The sequence below is a fragment of the Notechis scutatus genome, chromosome 10 (assembly GCF_049901735.1).
Source record: "Notechis scutatus isolate UNSWTSFEM ecotype Mainland chromosome 10, rNotScu1.2, whole genome shotgun sequence".
Taxonomy (NCBI): domain Eukaryota; kingdom Metazoa; phylum Chordata; class Lepidosauria; order Squamata; family Elapidae; genus Notechis; species Notechis scutatus.
The window spans coordinates 23,043,877-23,069,087 of NC_142018.1; the positions used below are offsets into that span (position 1 = coordinate 23,043,877).

At 54.3% G+C, this 25,211-nt stretch overlaps 2 protein-coding genes across 2 annotated transcripts in view; both read right to left on the minus strand.

Annotated features, from left to right (window-relative positions):
• Positions 1–310: 310 nt before the first annotated feature.
• PRPS1 (phosphoribosyl pyrophosphate synthetase 1) lies at positions 311–3,805 on the minus strand. Its single transcript, XM_026684341.2, has 7 exons — positions 3,468–3,805; positions 3,173–3,356; positions 2,997–3,095; positions 2,714–2,838; positions 1,880–2,053; positions 1,452–1,611; positions 311–1,369 (listed from the first exon to the last, which is right to left on the minus strand). Exons 1-7 carry the CDS (start codon positions 3,587–3,589, stop codon positions 1,277–1,279), a joined length of 957 nt encoding a protein of 318 aa, XP_026540126.1. The 5' UTR covers positions 3,590–3,805; the 3' UTR covers positions 311–1,276.
• A 138-nt stretch (positions 3,806–3,943) lies between these two features.
• Positions 3,944–25,211, minus strand: part of FRMPD3 (FERM and PDZ domain containing 3) — a 28,155-nt gene continuing 6,887 nt past the window's right edge. Inside the window, exons 2-16 of the mRNA XM_087972334.1 lie at positions 21,553–21,640; positions 18,330–18,487; positions 17,789–17,891; positions 17,394–17,439; positions 14,211–14,315; positions 13,497–13,604; positions 13,093–13,224; positions 12,117–12,236; positions 11,748–11,884; positions 11,306–11,432; positions 9,906–9,995; positions 9,614–9,793; positions 9,328–9,472; positions 7,862–8,680; positions 3,944–7,170 (exon numbers count right to left, since the gene is read on the minus strand). Coding sequence (XP_087828460.1) covers positions 4,571–7,170; positions 7,862–8,680; positions 9,328–9,472; positions 9,614–9,793; positions 9,906–9,995; positions 11,306–11,432; positions 11,748–11,884; positions 12,117–12,236; positions 13,093–13,224; positions 13,497–13,604; positions 14,211–14,315; positions 17,394–17,439; positions 17,789–17,891; positions 18,330–18,487; positions 21,553–21,640 — 4,958 coding nt within the window. The 3' untranslated portion in view covers positions 3,944–4,570. The remainder of the gene's footprint in view (positions 7,171–7,861; positions 8,681–9,327; positions 9,473–9,613; positions 9,794–9,905; positions 9,996–11,305; positions 11,433–11,747; positions 11,885–12,116; positions 12,237–13,092; positions 13,225–13,496; positions 13,605–14,210; positions 14,316–17,393; positions 17,440–17,788; positions 17,892–18,329; positions 18,488–21,552; positions 21,641–25,211) is intronic.

Here is a 25,211-nt window from a genome sequence, read left to right on the forward strand (position 1 = left end):
CCAAAAGGGTACGAGTTGCCAGCCCCCTGAAAAGATATTGCCATGGATTGAATTGGGAGGAGGTTTTCAGTTAATAATGGCTGCTAATTTGAAAAACAGCTTGCATTGCATCAAAGGAGGCAGTGCAGCAGGTTTGGCTCCCACAGTCACAGATACCCATATAGTCCCAAGGCTGACCTACGAGTACGCTCAGCCATATGGAGACCTATTCCTCCCCACTGTCCTTTATTGTTTTCGCTGGGAGAAAGTGCTGCACCCCAAAGAATCTTGCCAGAATATGGTGCGTGTGGGAACAGCATCCAGAAAGCTCTTGATTTTTAAGGAAGAGTTTAATTCCTCCTGCTCTGAAGTTCTGAGTAACACAAACATCACAGTGGCATCCTAGGGATTCAGCCGAAGCGAAGCAGAGGCAGCAGGAAGGGCCCAAAGAAGCAGCAAAATAAAGGTATATATATGTAGGTAGATACATGCACACACGCCACAGCAACGGGCATACAATCGAGAGAGCTGCTGCTCAGAACCCAGCTGAAGTGCTGTGGCAGCAGAGGCAGCATGCCCAGGCTGTAAAGACCCCTGCTTTTCTGGGAGCTGCGTTTCTCCTCTCCTCAAACGCTCTGAAAACCTTTGGGGCGGGGATAATGGTCTGCTGCTTTTGCCTCTCAAAGGGAGGCAGGCCCCATTGCTATGAAATGATCTCTGCTGCTGCCGCCCCGTGGAACCGCGTAGGTGCCAAGAGACACACCTGAAAGCAACGGGGCACAGAATGCCCCAGGATCACAAGCTTGCCTGGGTAGACTTTAAAAGGAGGAGGGGCACTCCAACCCGCTCTTCTGGAAATGAACTGGACATAAAAGGGGTGGGGAGGATAGGCAGGCAAGTTCCAGTCAAGGCAAACCCCAAACACGGGCATTTTTTTTGGCACAGAAAGGCCTTTCTCTGCATACTCTTGCACCCAGCGACCACTCTAGGTCTAACCAAAATGTAATTCTGACCTTCTGCACAACTAGCCACTACACCCTCCCAAGGACACAGGGTGGATGACTGGAAACAGTGGTTCTCTTCTCCTCCAAGTTAAAAGAGGCCAATAGCTTCACAAGAAGCCTAACTTGCATAAAAGCTCCCAGTCAATGGAGAGGCTGAGAATGTGAATCAAGATCTCCTCACCCCTCCGCCAAACTCTGAGAAGTAGAAAGGAAGCAATCAAACAAGCAACATCTACTGAACTTAAAACAAATTTTGGTTTTTCAAAAAGCCACCCAAGCAGCAGCATCTACAGTTATAAAGGGACATGACTGAAGAGGTAAGAGACCGATTCTCCATTGTGAGTCCGCCTGATGGCTTCAGCCAGGATCATGGAGATGTCAATCACCTGCAGAGGAAGAGGAAGCAACAAGTCAAGTTATCTGGAGCCTGCAAGCTGCCCAGACTCTCCTGTTCTTCTGTAGCCGCACCTGGATTTTAGGGCAGTGTTTCATCTTGTCCTCCTGGGGGATTGTGTTTGTGACTACAACTGCCTCAAAGCAGGCATGGTTGATTCGGGAAATGGCTGGCCCAGAAAAGATCCCATGAGTCAGGATGGCATAAACTTTGGTAGCCCCAGCTGAAAGCAGCCTATGTGGAAGTCAGACAGAAAACAGCATTTACTGGGTGAGCCGGCTGCTCCTTGTTGAATAAATCAAACATTCCAATCTGCCATTAGTAAAACAATGGGCCTTTGCTGCAGCCTTACCATCCATAAGCACCTTATTGCTTTCAGCACACAAAACTGCATTCAAGGAAGCAGGATGAGGCCGAGAGGGAGAATGAATCAGCCAGGACAGAACCAGCCACCCACCCTGTTGACCCCAGATGGCTGCCTACGCTCTGGTAGGATACTCACTTGTCTGCTGCATGGCAGATGGTGCCACAGGTGTCTGCCATGTCATCCACAAGGATGGCCACCCGGTCCTTCACATCCCCCACCAGCACCATGCGGTCTACCTCACTGGCCTTCTTCCTCTCTTTGTGAATAAGGGCAAAGTCCACATTCAGCCGATCAGCAATGGAGGTCACTCTGTGGAGAGATAGGTCCATATTGTCAATTTCCAGAAAGGGTGGTAATCCTGCCCCTTCTTATGCCCACTCCCTGAATTCTTATCAGCACTGCCACCTCACATCCATCCAAAAGCACCGGCTGGGCAAGGCTGCTGTGAACTCTGCCAGCAGCACATACCCATGTAACCAACATAATGGCTGTCCTGCAATTCTCACAACAGAGCCCTCCTTCACTATTTAGGAATGCCTACACGAGCTTTCTTCAGTGCCACCAGACGCATCATTACACAATCAGAAGAGCCCCTTGCTCCAATGCCGAGGTTCCAAGAAATAGCAGAGCCAACAGCTGGCCAAAAGAAAATTCGTTTCTCAAAAGGGTTTCCCAGTCAAAGCATTTTAGGAATGCAAGCAGCCTCTTGCAACTGCCTTTTCAAAGGCCAATGGTCAGGTGGGGACCTGGGTGTCACACATAGACGTCCTCTGACTGAGGTTCTCTACAAAAAGTCAAGAGCCGGGTAAAACATCACTCTGGAAGTCGACAGCAATACAGGGGGGTTCTGAATTTGGAAAAGCTCTCTCCCCAAGGAAGTTGCTAATCAAGACCTCGCCACAGCCACAATTTGAGACCGAAACCGTTCTGCAAAACAGGCCTCCGCCCCGGTTGCTCCGGGCGCCTCACCTCTTGGCTCCCCCAGCATCCGGAGAGACGATGGTGCAGTTCTTCCACTCCACAATGTTCTCCCTGATCCACTTCAGGACAGCTGGCTCAGCGTATAGGTTGTCCACTGGGATGTCGAAGAAGCCCTTGGGGAAAGGAAGCAGCTCCTCAGCCCAGAGGCTCCGAGCCCCCCTTCGGTCGGGCCTTGGGCCATTTCCGGAGCAGGGCGCCCCCTTCCTTCCCCACCCGGCGGGAGGCTTTGAAGCCCCAACCCGCCAGAGCAGCCCCCGCCCCGCCCCCAAACCTGGATCTGGGAGGCATGCAGGTCCATGGTGATGATGTGGTCCGCGCCGGCCACGGAGAGCATGTTGGCCACCAGCTTGGCGGAGATGGGGGCCCGGCTCTGCAAGAGAGGCAGCGGCGGGTCAGGGCGGGCCGGGCACGGGCCGGCGGGAGGAGGGCGCGGCGGGCGCGGGGCACCTTGTCCTTCTTGTCCTGGCGCGCGTAGGGGAAGCAGGGGATGACGGCCGTGACGCGGCTGGCCGAAGCGATCTTGCAGGCGTTGATCATGATGAGCAGCTCCATCAGGTTATCGTTGATCTCCCCGCAGCCGCTCTGCACGATGTAGACGTCCTCGCCGCGGACGCTCTCGCCGATCTCCACGCTGCGGGGGCGGGGCGTGAGGGCGGGGCGTGAGGCTCCGCTCCTTTCCCCTCCCTCCCTCCCCGCCCTCCCGCCCGCTCGCCCCCGCGCATGCGCCGCTTCTCACGCGCACCAGGTCTCCTGGTTGGAGAACTTCTTGGTGACGACCTTGCCCAGCTCGAGGCCCAGCCGGTCGGCGATCTTCTGCGAGAGGTCCTGGTGCGAGCTGCCGCTGAAGATCTTGATGTTGGGCATCCTGGCCAGTAGCGGCGGCAGGCAGCGCGACGCGGCGGAGGACGAGGCGCGCTCCGCGGGCCCGCCGCCTCCCTGCGGCACCGGCAGCAGCTCCGCCGCCTCCCTGCGGCGCTCCCGCCCGCCGCTCTTGGGATCCAGCAGCAGCCGCAGCAGCGCCGCGCGGCCTCCGCCTTCCGGCCGCCGGCTCCGCTTAGAGGGACGGTGCGACGCACGGGCGGCCCTCGAACGCGCAGGCGCCGACGGAAGGGCCGCGCGCGCTAGCCCGCCATCTTGGTGCCGCGCCCCCTTTGTCACCTCACCGCTTCTCGCCTGGCAACGCGCACGCGCGGGGAGGGGCGGGGCGGTGCTGCTGAAAGGAAATTTCCCACGCGGCGGATGAGGAAGGAATCGATTTACTCTTCCGGGTTTGCGAAAGAAAACCGGCGGGTTCCGTGCACGGGCGGCGGCGGATGGGGGAGGCCGGCGCAACGAGCCCCTTTGGCCCGGCGGCGGCGAGGTCGCGCGGGGGAGCAGAGTCCACGCGAGGCGCTGTGCTCGGCTACCTTTGGGGCGGTCGCGCTCGGCCAAGCGCCGAGGAGAGGCTCCCGGGCCTCCGAGTCCTTTCCGGGGTCGCGGGCATCGCGCGGCAGTTCCGGCCGCGAAGACGTGGCCGTTCCTGGCCGTGGCAGACGGAGAGAGAAGCCGCCTCAAATGCCGAGGCGGCTGCCGGGCGAATCCGCTCCTTTCGGGTGGCTGGAGCGGAGACGAGCCCCGGGGCCTCTCTGGGGAGGTGGGGCGAGCAGGAGCTCCAGGCTGGGCTTCCCTGGACCGGAGCCGGAGCCTTTCGCGGTTTCGGCCCTTGAGACGAGCCGGGGCTCACGGGGCAAGGGACGCCTCTCGGTCCGCGGCGGCGGCGGCCCTCCTCGCTCTCCCAGCGGCTCGCAGGCGCCCAGGTGCTTGGTGTCGGCCGGGCAGGCGCCCGACTCCGGCGCAGACACTGATCTACTTGCTCATCAGTGTCTTCAGGGAGCGCGTGAGCGTGTTCACCACGGAGGCCGCCGAGCTCAGCTGCTCGGCTTCCTGGTCCCCTCGGTGGGCGGTTCGGGCGGTGGACTCCTCGGCAGCTCTCAACAGGAACGTGTAGTTCCTCACGATCTCTTCCACTTTGGCCAAGAGTGCCCGGCGCTGCGAGCCCGAGCGCAGCACGTTCACCAGCCGCACGAAGGTCTCGATCAAGCCTCCCAGCACTTGGAAGCTGCTGCTCACGGCCGACAGCATGTGGGTTGGGCTCTTGTTGACCGCGGCCACTCGGCGACAGGAGGCCCGGAAGTCCTTGAACTTCAGGGCCAACTCTTGCTTGTACCCAGTCAACTGAGGGAGATCCGCTTTGCCTTCCTGGGCCTCGGGGCTCACGATGCACTGCCGGAGGATGGTCAAGAGTTCACTGGTGTCCAGCTGCACAGCCAGGAACCCGTTGGGCCAGGTGTAGGTGCGGCCCTTCAGGGCGTGGATCTTGGCCAGGCTGCCCTCAAAGGAAGAGCTCCGCAGGTCTATCTCCTGGGTCTGGTTGTCTGGAGAGCTGCAGACACTGGCATCCAGGACTTGGAGGGTTCTGCTCACCACTGGGATTGCCTGGTGGCCGACCTTCCCTTCTGGGACGATCTGCATGGGAATGGCATAAGAAAGCTCATCCTTTTCACTCCCATCATCATCAGCCATGTCGCACTTCCTGTAGTAGAAGCAGTACCAAAAGGAGCAGCACCTCTGCCTGTCTCCATCCTCCTCTGGCAGTCTGGGAGGGCTCGGATAGATGTCCTCCTGAAAAGGAAGCCCAGCACCGCCTTTCTGGCTCTTCTCAGTCACTTCGACATAAGAGGGGTCTGCTGCTGTGGGGTGGGGGTCCTGCATTTCACCTTTGGAGGCAGGGGCTTGGGCAGGGGTCTCCCTCAGCTTGTGCAGGTAATGGCTTGGGTAGCCTGGAGAACTTGGGCAGGGTTGCTCCGTCTTTTCAACTTCGCTGACGCTGTAACGCCGCATCAACTTCTTGTAGTGCGGAGCTCCTACGCACTCCCCAGGAGAGGCACATGTGGTCAGGCACGACAGGCTGTGTTCAGGGCCAGGCCGGCAACCTCTCAGTTCCAGGCTGGTGGATCTGATACGGCTGCCCTTGGCAGGGGCTCCGGCGGCAGCCTTTCTTGGCCCTTCTGCCTGCGGCGGCTCTCTGCTCCTGCTCTGCCTCTCTGGGCCTGGTGCCGTTGGCTGGCCGGGCAGGGGCCTGGTGCCTCGGCTGAGCCGCTTGCAGTCACAACTCCGCCTCTGTTCCCTGGAGATCCCTGGCACAGTCTGCACAGGGCTGGTCCGGACCTGGCAGGTGCAGCGGCCCGTGGCCGAGGGGTCCAGATGATCCGGAGACACAGGGTCTCTCCTGGCCTTTGGCTTAAGCAGCTCTTCCAGGAATTCAAGCTCGTACTGCCTCACTTTCTGCAGCTGAGCCTGCCGCTCATCGGTCTCTCTCCTGAGTCGGGTTGGGAAGGTGGCAGAAATGAGGCTCTTGAAGTGGAAAGATGCTTTGGGCACTTTAGGCTTAGCCGGGAGATCCGAGTCTGGTGCTGTAATGGCCAGCGCCTTTTCGGGCCTTTTTGAAAGCATGGAAGCGGAGGGCAGGCTTCCGGTCTGAGCACCTCCTGGGGGGACTTTCCCCTTCAGAGTCTCCCCGCTGGGACTGCTGACAGCCTGTGGACTCTTGCAGGATGGGGGCCTCAGGGTGCTGCGGCTGTTGGCACCAGTTTCGTGCTGTCCCGTTTCCTCCTGGCTGACGAGCGTCTCTCTCTGGCCAGGTGGCTTGGCACCCTCTCCCTGGCCCAGGAGTTCCTCTGCCCCCAGCTGCCCTGCCCACTCTGGCCTTCCCTTTGGCTGGCAGCTCTGGGGTGCCTGCTTCTCCTCTTCTGCTGCTGGCAGGGGAGGAGGAACCACTTTTCCGGGACTGCCTGGGGGTCCCGGGTTCCACTGGCAGGCCTCACTGCTTGGCTGCTTCTGAGAGCAGGGAAGGCTGGGAGGCAGCCGGCCCGCAGAGCAGGCCTGGGGACCCCAGGGGGCAGTGCTGCCTTCAGTGGGCAAGGCGGCGGCGGCGGCTGAAAGGGAGGCTTTGTGGCCAACTGACTGCAGACTTGGTGCAATCAGGACAGGAGCTGCTCTCTGCCCACTCTCCGGGTGGCTGTTTCCTAGGGCAGGGACGGCTTGTGGGGCTGCAGCTGCTCCACAGGGGAAGGAGCCTTTGGCTTTGGGCAGCTCAGTCTGCTGTGAGGGCTGGGCACAGCCTTTCTCCATTTCTCGCTTGATTGTAGTGCAGGTGGCATTTGAGGTTGGGTCTGGCTCTCGATGCCAAGGCGGCCCGTGGGCACAACCAGCCTGGATGCGGAAAGGAAGGTCCTTCCGGGCCAGGAGGCCTTCCTTGCTAAGCTGCTGAGTCAGGAAGAAGGCAGCGTTCTGGCGTTGCTGCACAGCGGCGAGAATCTCAGGGACGGCGGGGATCTCAGACGAGTTGGTTTCGTGGCCGGAGTCCATTGATGACTCTGGGGTGATGGCAGCCAGAACGATGAGGCCTGGAGGAGGAGAAGGCATGCTCTTTAGTCCGGTGGGGAAAGCCCTCCTCCTCCTAAGGAAGCTCAAGCCCACCCTCAGCCACTGGATGAATTTGGCTGCTTGCCCTAGCCAACCAGGGAGAGGGAAAGGAAGGGGAGAATGCTGCTAATTTAAATAAAAGGAATATATGCCACTGTGTGCGTCTGTATCTGTGTGTCACTGCTTCAAAGGCAAAGCTGCCCCGGTGCCCGGGGGGGAGGGGGGGCACGTATGCTGGCTGTTGCTGGACCTCTCGTCCTTTTGGAGGCCCAAGTTCTGGCATGGGCTCAGGAGGAACTTTGCAGGGTTATCTGGGCAGCCAGCCCAGCTTCCCCGGATGATGAACCTGAGCTGGGGGGGGGTGTGGTGGTCTTAATGTCGCTTTAAGAGCCCTTTTCTGTGCCACATTCTGGCCTCTTCCTGAGGACGGACTGCTGCAGCCCCTCTCTAAAATATGCTGGAGAGGCATTCAGTCAGTCCAGTCTTTTCAATGCGCAGCCGTTGCTACCTCCGCCCTGGGAATGAGGGTCCTTCCGACACCCCACCTCCCCTTTTCCATAGGCAGCTATGCCAGTGCCCCTCCCTTTGGTCTAAGCTTGCAGGTTTTGGGAGGTGCTGCTGTTTTGCTGGGTGTAATCTGATGGGAACCACCTTAAAAAGAGGGGGGGGTACCTGCCGTCTGCTGCGGCTGAGGGGCCGCACCATCTTCTGAGGCCGCCAGAGCTTCCAGGGCCTGCAGCGTGGAGACCAGAGCATCGTCCAGGTCCTGGGCGTGATCTCGGACTGTCCGCATTGGCATGCTATCTATGAGCGTCACAGGAATCTCCTCATACAGGAGGCTGCAGAGCTGGCGTCCTGGCTCCTGCCCTTTTGCCATGGCGGCGGCGGCTGCTGACACCCGGCGTTTAGAGTCGTCCTCGTCAGAGCTGTTGTCTTGGAAGCCGGGAGGTGGTGCAGCAATGGGGAGAAGGGAGGTGGTTTCATCCTCCTCTTCATCGCTCCCTGGAGGGGGGAGGGAGGTCAGGTCCACCATGTTGTCCTGTGTGGGGCCACGATGGCCGCCTCGGTGAGGGGCCGGCTGCAGGCGCTTGACTTGGGCCTTGCAGGAGTCACAGTACAGGTGCTGGGGCTGGCTGCCCTGCTGGCTGTCCAGGGTGAACGCCCTGGCTCTGTTGGCCCAGCACTGCTGCTCTGGGCCGTGGGGCTCACAGTCCTGGGCGGCCCCATGGCAGTCTTGCCCGGAGCTCTCGGAGGTGGGATCCGATTTGGTCCGGGGCCGGGACTCCTCAGAGAGGATCAGGTTTTCATTGACGTCAGTCCTGCTCTTGGGCTCCTTCTTGCGCTCCCGCAGGTGCAGGTAGCAAAAACTGAGGAGCTCCGAGCCCAGGGGATCTGCGGGGCTGGGCAGAGAGCCTCCCAGGAGCCTGCTCTCCTTCCTAGCCAGGTGCCCTGCTGGTGCCAGAGGCTGATGGCCGAGGAACGGGCTGCTGTCTAGAGCAAAACACACGTTGGCTGTTAAAACACGCCCTCCTGCCGGGGCGACTGATGGCCAGGCAGCCAAAGAATCCGGTGCCTGCCCACTTGGCAGCAAGATCAGCCAAGCCTCCCATGAGCAGACTAAGAAGATGCTCTTGCCCCAAGTGTCCAGTCAGTGTCCAGTCTGCTGCTTACCCTCCTCCCCACTTCCTGCCCTTCCAGATTAATCGCAGAGTGGGCAGTTTTGCAGCTCTGCTGGCAAACTGCTTCCCATCGGAAGATTTCCCGAGCTGTGGTGGGGTGTCCAGGGATGGACTGCCCCTCCAACATACCCATACGAAGATCAAATGCCTGGAAGGAAGAAGGTGCCGGCCACCGTTCTCCCAAACTGATGGGGGTTTCTGTGGCCAGAGGGAGGTTTTCTTCCCCCTGCATTGCTCAGGCGCTCTGGACTGGCCACCAAGAGTCACAAAGAAGGATCCCTTCCTTGAGCAATGGGGCCTTGAGGATGTGCTGCTGGGGGGGGCGCTGTCCTGGCAAGCCTGCTGCTTCCCTTTGAAGGGACCTGGGCAAAGGGGAAAGGCCCATCATTGGAACCCCCATGTTGAGGGACAACACGGAAACCTGACCAAGGGGCACAAATCTCAGAGGATGAAACGCACCTGCCTTGGTCAGTGGAAGCGATGGTGGCTGACTGGTGGGTCGGGAAAGGATCATCTGCTTGGAGTCCACCAGAAGGCGGCAGTAGCCAGCAATGAGGCAGGTGAAGTTGGTGGCCTCTGGCCATTCCATTAGCAGCACCAGAGGCTGGGAAGGAAGGGAGGAGAAGGCAAAGGGTCAGGAGCCTGCCTGGCCACGGGACAACCTTCTCGGGAGGGAAAGCTGATGTGCCTAGCCACGAAAGGCTCCACAACTGCCCTGCTCAGGAGTCCTTCCAGCTGGACCTACCTTGGTGTCCAGGATGCTTGTTTCCACCCGGGCCACCCCTTGGTTCTCCCTGAAGAGCTGGATCTTGCTGACTTTGCTGAACTCGGACAGCACGGTGGTGAGGTTTGTCTTCAGATCGATGACGTGGCTGATGCCATGGCGAGGCCCCACCAGAAGGGTGGTGGCTGGCTGTTTCTCACCCTGTACGGGATGAGATGCCAGTCAGAGACAGAAGGGCAGAGGCCAGCCTCGGGGTCTGGCAGGGGGCCCGTCACAGTGGTCTCCCCTCCCTTGCCCGCCAGGGTTACTATACCAGTCCCACAGTGCTGAAGAGGACGCCTGCAAAGGTGGGCAGCTCATTCAGGAGGCGCAAGTAGTGGAGCTTCGCTTGGGTGGTGGTGATCTGGGGGGAGAGATGGCATCTTTCTCCTTCAGAATGCCAGGGGGCCAAGATCCCCTCAAGAATTACTCTGCCCTGGCAACAATGCAGGATGCAGATGGCTGTTCTGGAAGTTGAAGTCAGTTCAGCTCTAGCAAATTTCCTTGGCTTGACTACTGCAGGGGGTTCTTCTTGGGTTTTGCTGTGCCAGTCAAGCTACGAATTGATGCAAACTAGTCCTGCAGTGGGAGACCTGCCCTGGCTGCCAACTGTTTCCTGAGCACAAGTTCATATGCTGGCATTGACCTTGAAAAGTCTAGCTGGCTTGTGGCCCAACCGCCTGAGGGACCATTTGCCTGGTTCAGCAGGGGGCACTCTCCCCAAGGCCAGTCTGCTTCTGAGTGCAGAGGGGATGGCTTCTCTTGCAGCCCTGCTGACCCATGCTGGATTGAGGCCTCCCCTGGGCTGGGCTTGTGGAGGGAGGTTTGGTCAGCCTTCTCCTCTCAGGCTCAGCCCAGGTGTGTGAAGCCAGGAGAGATTTTCCCAGAAGAGCTGGATTTGGACTTTCTGCTTGCGTCCTCACGGCCCCTTTGCTGGACAGCTAGGAACCAGGAGGTGGGGCGTTCTAATCCCCGCTTAGGCATAAAAACTGGCTGGCCAGCTGGGCCAGTTCCTCCCTCTCAGCCCAACTCTCCTCACAGGGTGATTGTGGGGGAAATAGGAGGAGGAAATGGTATTAGGTGCATTTGCCGCCTTGAGTTATCTATAAAAATAATAAAGGGTGTGGGGGGGATGTTTTTCTCCATCAGCTTATTTTACATTAGGTAGAATTGCCTATCAACCTTCCTATGCCATTTACTGCTATATACAGAGGAACGTCCAAGGGAAAGACAGTTTGTAGAAAAAAGAAAGCCATTGTACACTTTTTCTTTAGGTAGATTATGCACATCTGATGGCATGTCGGAAAACACGACCTGTCTAATATTCAGGAATAAAAGCTCCCAACTTCTAGCAACAGAGGCTAATTTTGTTTCCAGAACCAATTTACCTTTCAGCAAGAAACTTGGTTTTGGATATGTTTAAGTTGCCCCGCTATCAGCCTGCACAGAGCAACACAACGGCAGAGATTCGTCTAGATGCCCTCTAGCCCTGCTCCTATGAATCTTGTGTAAAAAGATGCCAACTTGGCCAGAGAGGAGGCTTTGGTGGGGGGAGGCAGCACCACTTTGGAAGGGCTCTGGGGATCCTGGGATAGCCTGTGCTGGAGCACCTTCTGGGCCAGAGGGGTCCCTCTGCTCCACCCCCTTGGGGCCCTCCCTGCACCCCTGCCTTGCCTTGGTGCCCCAGGGGGGCTGGTTCTGATGGGCCTTCAGCTGCTGAGACAGGGCCTTCCGGAGGCTCTTGTCCTTGGTGCCTTGCAACAGCGAGGGGGGCAGAAAAGGCTCCAGGCCCCATTCCTTCCTGGCAGGAGGAGGGAGAGAGGGCTGGTGAGGCAGGCCAGGTGGATTTCCTTCCCCCCCGCCCGCCCTCGGGGGATCCCTGGCTTGGGGAAGACAGGCACGGGACCCTCTGGCTCACGTGTGGCATCTACTGCCAGGGAGGAGTGTAAAGGGTCCGCAAAGGACCAGGTCCTTGACCAGAGGAGGCTGAAGGCCGGAACATTGCCACAAAGGCCAGCTTGGGGTAGGGGGATTCTGAACCCTCGGGAGGGGCTTGTGTGTGACTGGGAGGTGGGGAGGGGAAGCTGCTGCGTCTCTCTCTCACTGCTGAACTTACTCTACGCTTTTGAGAGAGACTCTCTGGCTTGGCCGTGTGGCCGAAACTGTGATGTAGATGTGCAGGGCAGTCAGGTCGAGCAGCATTTCCGGCTTGGGCTCCATCCCAAATCGCTCTCTGATCACATCATTGCGGCTCTGGGGAAACAAAGCGAGGCTGCTCAGAAGAGCTGCTCCCCCACCCCCAAGGAGGCCCTGTCCAGGTCTTGGCCCAGCACTGCTGGGCTCCTGGGGCCGCTGGCTGGCAGTTGCAGACCACCCTGAGCCAAGGCAGAAGGAGGACCAGCCCCTCTGCTGTGAAGCAAGGGGAAACTGTGCAGCTGGGAGGCCCTGCACCTGGGGCTCTTCCTCCCACCCCACCCCTGCTCACCTGGATATACAGGTACTCAAAGGCTGCCGGGTCCCTTCGCAGCAGCTCCACGGGGTCTTTGGGAAAGAAACTGACCCGGAAGAGGCATCGCATTCCTTGGTAGTGCGTCCTCTGTACCACCTGTGGAGAAGCAGAGGGGAGCATTGGGAGGCCTGCATCTGGCAGATGGGAATTGGCTCGGCTTTTCTAAGCAGAGTGGAGGGCCGCCTCTGCCTCCCTCAACGCTGCGCCGGCTTCAAGCCCCCTTCAGTGCTCTCCTCCCTTCCCAGCCCAGACGCTTGGCAAGATTACCTTACAAAATCTCCCCAGGGCGGGAAGGCTTCCAGAGCAGCTTTGCAATTGCAATCTCTGCTTGAAAGCCTCCCTGGTGGAGTTTCCATGACTCCAGAAGGCAAGCTGTCCTTAATAGCTCTCATAGCCAGGAAATTGCTCCATGTTTCAAGCTTGGATCTCTCTGGAAAGCTCCTACCTGATGGCTGGTCCTTCTTTTACCCTGCAGAGAATAAAGCCCCCCCCCCTTTTTTTTTTCTCCTCCTCCTCCTGGAATAGCTTTTGAAAGTTTTGGCAGCTGCAGTCACGAGGGCTTTTGGCCTTCTCTTCTTTGTAGCATCTAGTCTTACTAGCTTTTTTGCTGTTTGTCCTCCAATTCCTCAGCCTTGTATTTTGTGGAACAGAACTGGACACCGTATTCCAGGTGTGGATGACCAGTGGTGGCATCATCTCGACATCCTATCTCTGCTGATGCTGGACAGCCCAGCACTGCACTGTTGGCTTGCACAATAATAGGGAGCCGTGAGCCGGTTTTCTGAAGCGTAAGCATTCCGCCCCCCCCCCCTTTGTGTTGTCCGCAGTCCCCCTCTATCCCGCTCCTCCAAGCCATGCCAGGAGCAGAGCAGGTCAGCAGCCCTTCCAATGGAAGCCGTGAGGAGCAGAGAGAATAAAGCCCCCCTTGGACGGGTTGGGGCCAGGCGCTTACGTGGGCCAGGGGCTGTTTGTCCTGCAGAAGGAGGAACTTGTGGCTTTGTTCGGGACTGGCATATTCCAGGACCAGGGAGAAGTGCTCGATCTGCCTCAGGGACAGCCGATCCTGCAGGGTTGTCATCACATCCTGGCCAGAGGAAGAGAGGAGCTAATGGGCGGGGGTGTCCCCCCCTCCCAGGGAGGCCTAGCATGGAGGGGGAGGTTCTCCAGGGACAGGAGTCCAGCAGTTTAGCAGCCCTTAGAATTAAAGGAATGAGGCCAGGCACCCACCCCCCATTTCACCTTGGCTGGGCCATTTGAAGGGAGAGGCTGTATCTGTACTCTACCCGCAGGGTGCCTCTCCACCGAGGGAAGCCGCCTCCGGACTAGCCTGGTGGGTCGCCTGTGGCAGCCCCCTACCTTGACAGTAGTTCGGCCATCAAAGGTGAAGGACTTGATCTGTCCGTTCTCAAGGAAAACCTTCAGCACGTTTGGAATCAGGAGGAGGGCTTCCTTCCTCAGCATGTCCTTGGGGAACCCCCGTGGGGCAGGGGGAGAGGAACGGGAGGGGAGGGGAGGGGGGAAAGGAGACCGCATCAGCCACACTTGGGATCAGCCACTGCGGGGGAACGAACTCTGGTAGGAGACCCTGGAGGACTGGCCCAACATGCACCCCCTGCCACCCCTGATCGCCAGAGGTGCTCTCAGCTGGGCCGGAAGACCAGGTGGAGGCTGGAGGCCGAAAGCGCAGAGGCATGAGCCTGGTCTCTGTGTGGGGAGGGGTCAGCTGTCTCCTGACTGGCCCAAAAGAGTTGTAACCATGACTTTCCACATGGACTGGAACATAAACTGAAACGGTTGCCTCCAGATCCTGGGGAAGTTTGACAGATGCCCCCAGAAACAACTTGGCCCCCTTTACTTCCATTACCAAATTGAGATACATGGACCTTCTCAATAGTCTCAAAGGGCCCTTCCCACCCCACACCAGAGTTTCTGGGCATGCAGGAGGCACGTTCTATCCGCTGGCCTCAGCGGTGCTTCCTAGATAGGGGAGCCTTGGAGAGCTTTCCCCCAACCACGCTGCGAGGGAGGGAGGGAGAGGGGAGCAGAGGGGTCCCCTGGGGAGGCACTCACTGGATCAGTCTCGCCAATGGTGACGTCCTCCGAAAAGCGAACTTTCACCGGATTGGACCGCAGTTTTGCCTTTTTGGCTGCACTGATAAAGGCTGACTTGGGAGACTGCAAAGAGAATGCGCGTGAGGTGAGCTCTGGCCAACCAAGCAAGCCTGCAAGCCGTTTCCTTGGGCTGGACGCTCTACCTGCCCCCTGGGGTTTTGATGGGCCAAAGGCTTTGCCTCCGCTGGTGCTTGAGGCCAACGAGGGTCTGGCCATGCTGCTCTCCAAAGGGTGACAGCTAGGTGCCTTCATGGCTCTCGCCCTTAGGTGCAGCCAATGGCCACACAGCCTCTGGAGGAGAAAGGCACCGAGCTGACTTTCGCCACTACAGGCACCATTGACTGTTCGACTGTCCTGCCCCTCGAGCTCAGCTGGTGGTCTGGGAAGCAAAGGCCAGCAGTTGGCTCTCCCCCCCCTCCCAGAGCAAAGGAGCCCCAAGAAGGCCAGAGAAAACCCAGGCCCAGAATGTCCTAGGAATGCTGCAATGGGTGGCCCGGTGGCTCCCCATCACCTCCAGTTTATCAACAGAGGAGAAAACCAGTGCTGTCTCTGGGCCACAGAGCAGCAGCAGCAGCAGTATCCCCTTCGGCCTGGCATTTGTGGCGTGAACCCCAGACCCTGGCCCTTCCAGGGCACAACCGTCAGAATAGCCAAGATTGGGGATTTCCGGTTTGTCGGCTTTGCGAGCGGTAAGGATTCGCGAAGCTGCGCGATCCCTGCCGCGCTAGCCACTTTTGGGGCTCCGATCCGAAAGGCTGCGGAGCAAGGCTGCCCTGCAGGGGCAGCTGAAGGTAGGGGGGATCCGGAAAAGGGTTTGGGGGTGTTGCAGACCCCCTCCCTGGCCGGCAGAACCCCTTTTACCAAGACGGCGTAGCGGCGGTCCGTAATGGCCGCCACAAAGAAGCCGGCAGCTGGGCAAGTATGCGCAGGAGGAAGAGGAGAAAGTTTTTAAAAGTGAAAGTCTTCTTGGTCGGTCCAGGACTCTGAGATATATTTAATTTAATTCCTGGAAGTGATGGCTTTTTGGATGATTCTTTCCACAAGAGAAAGTAAGCGGCAATTCTGAGGTGCTGAAAGGAAAGTTTACTCTCCCTCCCGACGGAATTAACAAACGGATATTGAGAAACCTGTTTTTTTTTCAGGTTAAACTAGCTTTATGGGATAAGTCGGAAGGGAGAGGACAAAAAATATATTTATCTGGTTGGATTTTGTTGGAGGAGATGCCTTAAGGATTTGGAGACAGAAATAAAATTTTAATAAGGCTTCAAAACACAGATTTGGATTTTCTTTTTCCTTTGTCTGATACTACCCTGGAAGAGAAAGAGGAAATTTTGGCTTGGCTTGGATTGATTGAGGATTGTGGACTTTGGGATTGTCTTATTTTTCTTTTGGAATATTTTGGTTGGAGTGAGAAGAAAGAGGGAAAAAAGAAAAGAAAAGATTTATAATGGCTTTCTCCTTTGAGGAACTGAGGGATGAATATGAGCAAACAAAAGCAGCCTGTAAAGATGGTATGGAAAAAGCTTTTCTATTTTTAGAAATGGCGCTGGTTAACTATGAACAGACAATGCGACAGATGGAACAACAACAAGAAGAAGACGAAGACACCATCTTTAATGAATCCCAAAATTTATCTAAGAAAGAAGGAAGGAAGAAAGCGAGGAAAATGAAGGACTTAAGATCTAAAAAAACATTTAAGAAAGAGAAAAATATGATGCAAAATAAATACAATGATAACAAACAAGCGAAAAAGGGAATACAACAGAGAAGGGATGCCAGCAAGACAGAGGTTAGAAGAAGGGGGGTAGGAAGATCTGGTGGGGGAAGAAAGAAAGGGGAAAGGCGGAGAAAAGCCACAAAGTTTTAAAATTGGATGGGAAAAGAGGAATCTTTTTTAGGGATAAAGGGTGAAGTATAAATTTTCTTTAAAAAGATTTTGCAAGGTACATAAGACGGTATTGTAATATTTGTATTAGAAATAGAAAATTAGAATGGCTTAAGAGTTAATAAGAAATTAAAATGTTGAAATGTTTAATAATGATTGATTTTTAAAACGTAATAAAATATTGAAGGGAAAGGCAATGAGAATGCTATAAAATTTATTATTTAGATTTATTATTCAACTACGTATTTAGGAGGATACTATGTATTTAAACATTTTTGATTTATTACTCTGTTTTTATTGTTATTAAAAGTAAAAATTAATAGATAGAATGTACCAAGCAGAATCAGATTGGGTATTAGGTGTTATTTTAAATGTTAATCTAATATTTAGGGAGAGGATAGAAAGGCATCATACTCTGATTAGAGATTTCAGGAGAAATTCTTTTTTTTTTCATTATAAGGAATGAGATAGAGGGATAATAAAGGATGGGCAAAAGATACAAATATAATGATTTAAATTAAGATGGATTGAATAAGATAGAATTATGAAGAGTGAAATGTGTGGAGAAGTATATATAGAAGATACAAGATGAGCATGAATATAATTAAAGCCCATATAAAGAGAGGTACCGGGGGCCAAGTTACTTTACTAAAAGGTTTTTTATATGTTTGTTTGTGTCTGTTTATGTTTTTGAGAAGTATTGGTGAAACCTTCTAGAAACACAGAAAGAGAATGACGATAATCAAGTCAGAAAGAAATAGAGGACAAGAGATGTTTTTATGCTTATTTAGAAATGGTTTAAAATAGAACTGTATTGTATAAGATAAGGTTTATCTGACTTGTAAAATTTATAATGGAAAAAGGTTCAAATATGTAATGGTTGATGATGATTTGTTTGTTTTTGAAATTAATAAAACTTGTTTTTGTTTTTTTTTAAAAAAAAAGAATAGCCAAGATTGGCTGCGGCGGTGGATGCTGCTGCTGCCGCTGCTGCTAATTGTTGAAAAGGGTGCATTTCCCTTTCATGCCCTGGCTGTTTTTTTGGCTTGGGGATAGCACATTCAGGCAGCTGGAGCCACCCAGCCTTCCTTCCACCCCACGTCACGTTTGCACAACAAGGCAGCGGGGGCTGAGTGGGATCAGGAAGCCTGTGGTCCAGCCTGTTGGGGGGGACCAGCCATTTCTCTGCATGTGAGATGAACAATAGTTGCTGGCATAAAGGTGGTGCCCTCCCCACCCCAAAGTTGGGCTCCCACCTGATGAGTCTGTAGTACTGTAAGGACCAGGGCCTCCTTGGCGCCTCTGCAACGAGAAGGGGAGAAGCAGCTGCGTTCAGGAGAATTCTGTGGAGCTTTGCAGCAAGAGAGGGAGTCATTCCCTGGGTCCACGGGTGGAGGTTTCCTCTTTGCAAGCCCAAGTCTTTCTTGCACTCCCACCCCCAACAATGGATTTGCTTAGGATGCCTCAGCCCTCGATGTCGGGGGTGGGGGTGCGGGGATCAGGTTGCACTTTTCCCTACCCCAAAGATTATGCAGAATGTGCCAGCAGTCAATTCTGGGAAGAGCCCTGGGTGGGCTTAAGGCAGCCCCTTCCGGAGCAGTCCAGGTCCTCCAAGGCTTCCTCCCCTTTCATTCTGGCATCCCGCTCTTACCTGACAAGTTCTATCACTCTTTCTCTGGGGGCGTCACTTACATCTTCGTGATTTATGCCCAAAATTTGGTCACCTGCCAACAGCTTGTCCTCTGATGGCCCTCCTGCCAAAGAAAGGGTAGTTGCTGTGAGCTTGGCTGGGGGCATGGCAGCCCCTGTGTGGCCTTTGAGGTTTCCATCATGTGCTGGTGGCCCCACAGCACCTCAGCCCCTGCCTGGCTGTGCTGTCTCACTGCCTGCACCCCCCTTTGCAGCTGGAATCCCTGGGTCCAGGAACAGGCTGTCCTTACCATCGGGAGGGGAGGGGAGGGGTGGTTGACCCAAGCTCTCTGTAGTTAAAAGGTGCTGTTTTGACCTTGAAACGATCAGAATTGCCTGTTTTGAAATGTTGCACATTCCCACTTTGTCCTGTTCCCTCATGGCTTTGGGGAAGGAGGGAACCTGACGTAGCTGTCCCCCATGAACAGCCCATCCCCCCTGCCCAACTCCTTGTACTTGTGACTTTCACTGGCCCCGCTTCTATGGGGCCTTTCCTGCCGCACCTGAGGTCACCGAGCGAACTACCACCGGCTTCTCACTTCCGGCCACAAAACCGAATCCATAGACAGGGTGACGCTGGACTTTCACCTGTCGAAGGGCCTCTGCAGGCAACTGGTCACATTCCATATCATCCCAGCAGTGCTCCGCCTGCGTCACATGCCTGGGCATGCAGAGACACAAAACAGGAGAGATGAGGGTGGGAGCTGCTTGTGCCCCCTTCCTTGGCTACACCTGGGCTCCTCTTCCGAGCCCGGGAGGGACCATCCGGATGCCAGTGGAGGGGTCAGCCCCACAGTTAGCCTTGCCCGTCTCCCAGACTGAACCATCTCCTGGCACTTGGCATGCCAGAGGACCAAGCTCTGCGAAGGAGTCTCGAGGGAGGAGGGAGGAAAGCAGCCCCAACATGAAATGCAAGAAGGGAGGAAGAATCCAAGCGGGATCCACCCTTCAAGATGCTCAGGCGGTGGAACAGGTCCTGTCATCCTCTCACATGTGTTTTCTTGGAGTGCCAGTGCTCAGTAAACCCAGCAATCTAGAGCATCTTCTACCAAGAAGAGATTTCCCTTGCCCAACATGGCTGCTCTGGGAGGGAGAGAGAGAGGGCATCCCTGCCCTCCCCCCCCCATCTCTAGGGAGGTCAGGCGGAGGCATTTCTCCTGTGCAGCACTTGCCACCACCAGGGAAAGCCTGGGTTTGGGGCTGACTGGCAGCTTCCTGCCTCTCAGTACAAATTAAAATTCTGTTGCTAGATCTCATGTTTGCTGATGATATCCCAGAGTGTTCACAGCCCCTGTCACTTGGCTTCTCCGCTTGTGCGGACTCTAAGCTGAATCTAACACTCCCCACCCCAAAGATGGAGCGGGGCTGGTTTGCTTCTGCCTTTGAATCCAAGGAGAACGACTGGGAAGGCAAGGATCCCTAAGGGTTACTAAGAAGGAGCAGGGGGCCACTTGCCTCTCCTTGCTGGGAGACATTGCTTCTGGCCCAGCCAGGTTCCCCCACTTCCAGCCCTGCTTCCCCAGCCTCTCTCGGGGGATGGGGGAGTCATGGGACCCTTGCAAACTTAGGGCTTTTAGATGCTTGTGGCCACTGGCTAGAGAGCTGTTCTGAGCAGGCAGGCAAGTTGCCTTCCTGCTGGCTGGCTGGCCCGGCTAGCCTCTCTCAGCCGGGTCCTTGCCTCTGGCACCCGGCGGATTCCTTGCTTTTCTCCCTGATCTGCATTTTAGGGAAAACCTCGTTCACTCCGCTCTCCTCTTCCTTGGAACAAAAATGCCAGCAGCACTTGGGCTTCCCTGAGATCTTTGGGCAAGCGCAACCACTCCCCCACTACAATCTGCAAGCCCATGGGAGCAAAACAAGTGGCCTTCCTTTACTCCTTCCTATGCTGACTATTGTGAGCAGCTTGCATAATTAGTATACATCCTTAGAGTTCTATGCAAATAAGTGTCCCCATTGCCAGGAACGAAGCTGGATGGAGATCCTACTAGCAAGTGGTGATTTTCCTGGATCTCTCAGATCTCTGCTGTAGAAAAATCAAGGTAAAACATTGCTGAGAATGATCTTTGCGGGGACACATCCAGTCGGTGCCACCCGAGTGCACCCTGATGAGTGCTGTCAGTTTGGTGACAAATCACAAGGAATCTTCCTGGGATGTTACACTTCAGCACATTCCCTAAGAATCAGCAGGTGCCTTGGCCAAAGAGAATGAGGTAATCTGTAGTCTGGGACCAGGAGCACCACTCAGCTGACCCCGAGGACCCAAGTGCTTCAATGAGCCTCTAAAAAGATGCAAATGTCCAGCTGTCTGCAAGGAATCTAAATCCTCCCATTCCCCACTATCCTGTCAGAGCTGAAGAAGCTTCTTGGATGAGAAGGGAAACGTCTTCAAAAAGGGAAACACGAATGTCCAGTTGCCTCCTGAAAAAGCACCTTTGGGACAACCATGACCTGGGTGGCTGAGAACCTCTGTGGACTGGTAGCTCAGTTCCTTGGATTGGGGCTCTAGGTGAGAAGGATTCAGGGGCTGTTTTTTGTCCCAGCTGGAGGAAGGCTGCAGCAGAGCTTCCCGGGACCAGCACAAACAGCCCCTGCAGGAAGCAGAGCAAAATGGGCCAAATCCCACTCCAGGTAAATAGGGTTGCAATGCCACCACTGCTGGCACAGCTCCAGGTGTGCATGCTTGTGGGGGATGGGTTTGTGGCCCTGCTCAGAGATTGGCTGTTTCCCTCAGTGGTGCTTGAGATGTGCTGAAGAGGAATTATTTTCACGCAAGGACTTCTGGCTTCTTGATCCTCTGTGACAGCCCAGGTGAAATTCTTGTCCTGAGATGCTGCCCTTATTCAGATCAAACGGACCTTCCTGACCATATTCCCTGTTGCCAGCGGGAGATGCAGAAGGGAGATCCATAAGCGTGAGAGAGAGACCCATGGGGGCTGTGCACCAGAACTCCACCGAAACCCTTTTCTGATTTGATGGACAACCCAGGCTGGTCCAGTCAGTTGCTTGGGTTAAATGTAACCAGCCCAGAAGGTGGGGAGCCTAACTTTAATTCCCTTCAGCAGTTTGTCTCTGGACCAACCAATTTCATGGAACTGGTCCTAGGAGGGAAATCCCATGGGGAAAAAAACATTGCTCCAGGACCAGCCAAAAATAGACCAGAAGTCGTTTTCTGGAAAGGAAAAATCTGCCCTGGGGCTGCCTGTTTAAGGCACTCTGAGTTTTCCACTCCTTGCTTGGACTAAGCAGTCCTACAAGGTGTTGTGGGCCCTCCTTATTCAGTGACAGAATATGGCCACCAGAGCAGAAGATAAAAGCCAGGAATTGATGGCAGGAAGCTTCTGGTTGGCTCAAGGAAAGGCCTACCGAGTGCCAGTCCCAGCTGTTCCAGGCAAAGAAATTTTCTTCCTGCCTCTCCTGTAAGGCTTTCACACACACAAAAAACCCCTTAACATCTGTATGCCCAGTCTCTGGCTTGATTTTCTTCCTCATGTCTAGTTTTTGCTGCCTAGCTTGTGCTTGGATACAGCCAAGGAATTCTGTCTCAGCAATTCTGGCTCCTCCTAATAAATCTGGGAGGGGTGAGGCTGCTTCAGAGGGTCCACTTTGATGCAGGGACAACCAAACCCTCCATTCATAGCAGGAGACCCCAAAGTGAGTGCTGCCCCACTTTTCCTCCCACTAGCCTGGAGCCCCCCCAGCATCCTCCTCTGCTTGCGAGTTACTCACTGTCGGCATCCAGCACCCAAGAGCAGGGACAGCTTGCTCCAGCCTGCTCGCTGCTGCTTCCTTCGCTTGTCATTGGCGATGGTGGCGCCTGTGGAAAGAGCGAGGGAGGCTCTGAGCTCTCAAGCCTTCGAAATCCAGCCCCATCTGTGATCAGAATCTTAAAAAGCTGCCTGGCTCAGCCCCAGAACTTGGCGGGGACCAAAGAGCGTGCGAGGAAGAAACTCTGGCAAGCACCAAGCAGCTGCTTGCTACCTGGTTCGCAGGTCCTTTCACAGCAGAGCTGCATCAGGGAGGTGGCTTTCCCCCCTCCCCCCCTCCAGAGAACCCCAGGATCTACTGGGGAAGGACTGAGACTTGAAGAGCTTAGGGGAGAAGCAGACTCGAATGGAGGAAATTCAGCTGCCAAGGAGAGATCAAATAGCCAAGCAAAGGAGGGCAAGAAAACTGCTCCATGCTCTGGCTCTGGCTTGGAGCATTTGTCAATCAGAGGGGGAGAGACAGTTTGTTTAAACAGGCCCTTCTCTTTCAGGACAAGGAGTAGGAGTGCCGGTTTCTCAGCAACCCCTTACAAAGGACACCCAACATGTTGAATAATGTAGGCTTTCTTCATCTTGGATTTATGATTGTTATTTCTCTGATTAATGTAGCGAAGTTGCTTTAGGGCTGATATTTTCCCCATTGGATATAACAGAAGGGACAGCCAATAATGTCAGGGAGTCCCTTCCCCATGGAAGACTCAGAAATGGCCTTAGACGGGCTGGCGAGAGGACTGGGGCTTGGATCGTTCATTATGAGGACATGAGATATAACTCATCACTGAAACGCAGTAGGATGATTTTGAAAACAATTAAAGAGTGCAAGATTCCCATCCGGGTTCCCTTGGCAGAGGGTGCTGGCCAGGGTGCTGAAGTGCTTCTGAGAGAGAAAGCCTGCGCTGTTTGGCTTGCTTGGGAAAAGTGTTGAGAGCAAAGTATGTGGGACAACTAAAATACTTTTTTCCCCTGTGCTTTCCAGGTTGCCTGATTTGAACTGACGCCAGCAGAAGGTGCTGCAAGGTTCAGTCTGTGGTGGCAAGGAGCACTTTGAGGCAAGAGGAGAGCAAGGGGAGTGCATTGCTTGACAGGAGTTGGGCAGCAAATTAACCCTGTTCCAATGCCATCCCAGGGGGCTTCATATGTGTTTGCTTGCAGTTTCCAGAGTCCCTGGTCCCCATATTGAATCACCTTATATGGGAGATGGGTGGCATTAGAATTTATTAATTTTTAAAATTAAAATGGTAAAAAAATACTTTTTATTAAATAATCAATAAAAGCTAATGGGACTTGGGGAAAGGGTAGTGCTGGTTAAGTGGGCCAAGATGACCTGGCAGGTGAACCTTCCTAAATTTAGTCAAATGGGACAGCTAAGACTGGGGGGAGGGTTAGGATGGGTTTATCCAAACAGATGGTGTCCTACCCAGTCCCTCTCCATAAAACAGCCAACATTTGCAAGATAGACTCTTCCCCTTGTGATCTGTTTTGGGGTCTGTTTTGCTCTGCTCTTTGGGGGAGAGCATCTTGTTGGGTTGAGGGGTGTTGGCTTAACTTTTGAAGTCTACAGTTCCATACACAGAGTAGGGGCAAATCCCCAAGTCCTGTTTTTAATTAACCCAAGAGATACATTGCCCACAAACATTAGAAGCCCTCAGACATTTTTCCCGCTGGGCCAAAGAACAGCTGACTGGGATGGCACCACCATGATTTTTTCCTCTCCCCACTTTGAGGGCTTCAAATAGATGTCTTTCCTCCTGAGATGCAGAGGGAAATAACACAGGCAACGGTTCCATGGTTTTCATGGTTTCCAGCTAATTTCACTGAAACTTTAAGAGGCTTTGATTACTTCCTCTATGTATGGAAAATATTACAGAATTCCTTGTGATGCCTCTAGCCTCATTTAATAGTCACATTAAAGGATGTGTTTCCATATTTAACAGTATCCCTCAATTTATTATCCACCACATGCATAAAGCCTCTGTCTGCTATGGGCCCTTCATGTTGCTGCTCCTGTCTTTAAGCAGCCTCGCTCTACTACTTCATAGCCCCTTCTCAACAGCAGCACCAGGAAAAGGAGGCTGGGAATCGCCCAGGAATATCAGCCCCCCAGGCAGGCACCCAAAGCCCATGGCAGTATCAACCCTGGCTGGTCAGAGGAAAGGCCACCACAAAAGCAGCTCTTCCTCTGGCAAAGGGCAGCCCAGGAGGACGAAGTGGAGAGGGCCGCATTTCCCTTTCCTCATCACTTGCTCACCCGCCTTCCTCAATTATGATCTCAAGCTGATCCAGCACAGCTGCTCTCAAGGCAGGCTTCCTCCATCCCTTTCAGGCTGTGGGGCAGTTTAGGATGTGGAACAATATGTTCTCAGGTTTTCTGGGACAGGCTGGGTTGGATGGCAATGACTGAAGTTACACAGGGCTAAGTGGAATTGGCAGGCAGATACTCCGTTTCCACTAGAGAGTGCAAGGGGGAAAGGCATGGTGGGGAGGGCCCTTCAGCCACAATTTTTCCTTTAAGATTCTATTCTGGATTAAGGCAACATGGGGATCCAAGCAAGTGTGGCTTAATTCAGCAAAGCCTAACTTAGCATGCAGCCAGATTCTGTGAAGATGTTACAATTCTCATAATGCAGTGTAAAAGTAAATGCAGATTCAAAGAAATGGTGACTGAACATATTTTTAAAAAAATCACCATTTGCTATATTTTACATTAGATGGGTTTTTTTTAAAAAAGTATCTCACAGTTATAAGCATAGACAACACAAATTATTCCTTTGATAAGTATATAATTTCAAGTTATTATAGCCTATGCATTAATTAAAGTTGTATTTATAATGCTGGCATTTTATGATTCTGTATGCTTAATTTGTTTTAAAGACTTAACTGCTCCTCGGTGGGGAGATGGGTTTGATGGCCTTTTCTTGCAATGTAGAGAAGCAACCTTGGGGTTTGATTTATATACCCTGGGGTTCTGCAGGGGATTCTGAAACTTCATAGTCGGTCTAAGGAACACACGAAGCTTCCCAGAATTTTTCGCATCCCTTGTGTGGGTTCTAAAAAAGGAATCGCCAGCAGAGGCTGGATCTTTTTTGCTGGAACATAGGGATTCCCATCTGCTGCTGCAGTGCCGCTGCAGATCTGGGCTAGATACTGCCAGCCCTCCAGCTGCCTGTGAAAAACTGCAGGTGTACAAATTCTATACCAGAGATGGAGGGGGGAGGGGAAGGTTAGCAAAATCCCTATCCCTACAGCAGACATCTGGGGAGACAAGCTGCTCAGAGCAAGGGGAGACCCATAAGCCTCTTGTGAGGCTACCAAGCTGTTTATTAATGCAGAGGAAGCTGCCTTTACAGCCAAACACTTGGACTGAATACTATAAGAAGCCAACTCTTTGGGTCCGTCTTGGCATGGCGATGCCAGATGCCCTGTGGCCCCGTCATTCAGCACCGGCAGCTTTCTGCAGGCGATTGCTGTCTGGAAGGGAAAGGCTGCTGAGCTCCCATAGGTTGTCACTAGCCAGGTTGTTGGCTGCTTGGAGACCCACAGGATAGCTTCACTTCCTGAAGCTGCCCAACAGGCAGGCTGCTCCTCCCCTTCTTCTGGATTTGGCAGTTGACCGGCAGCATG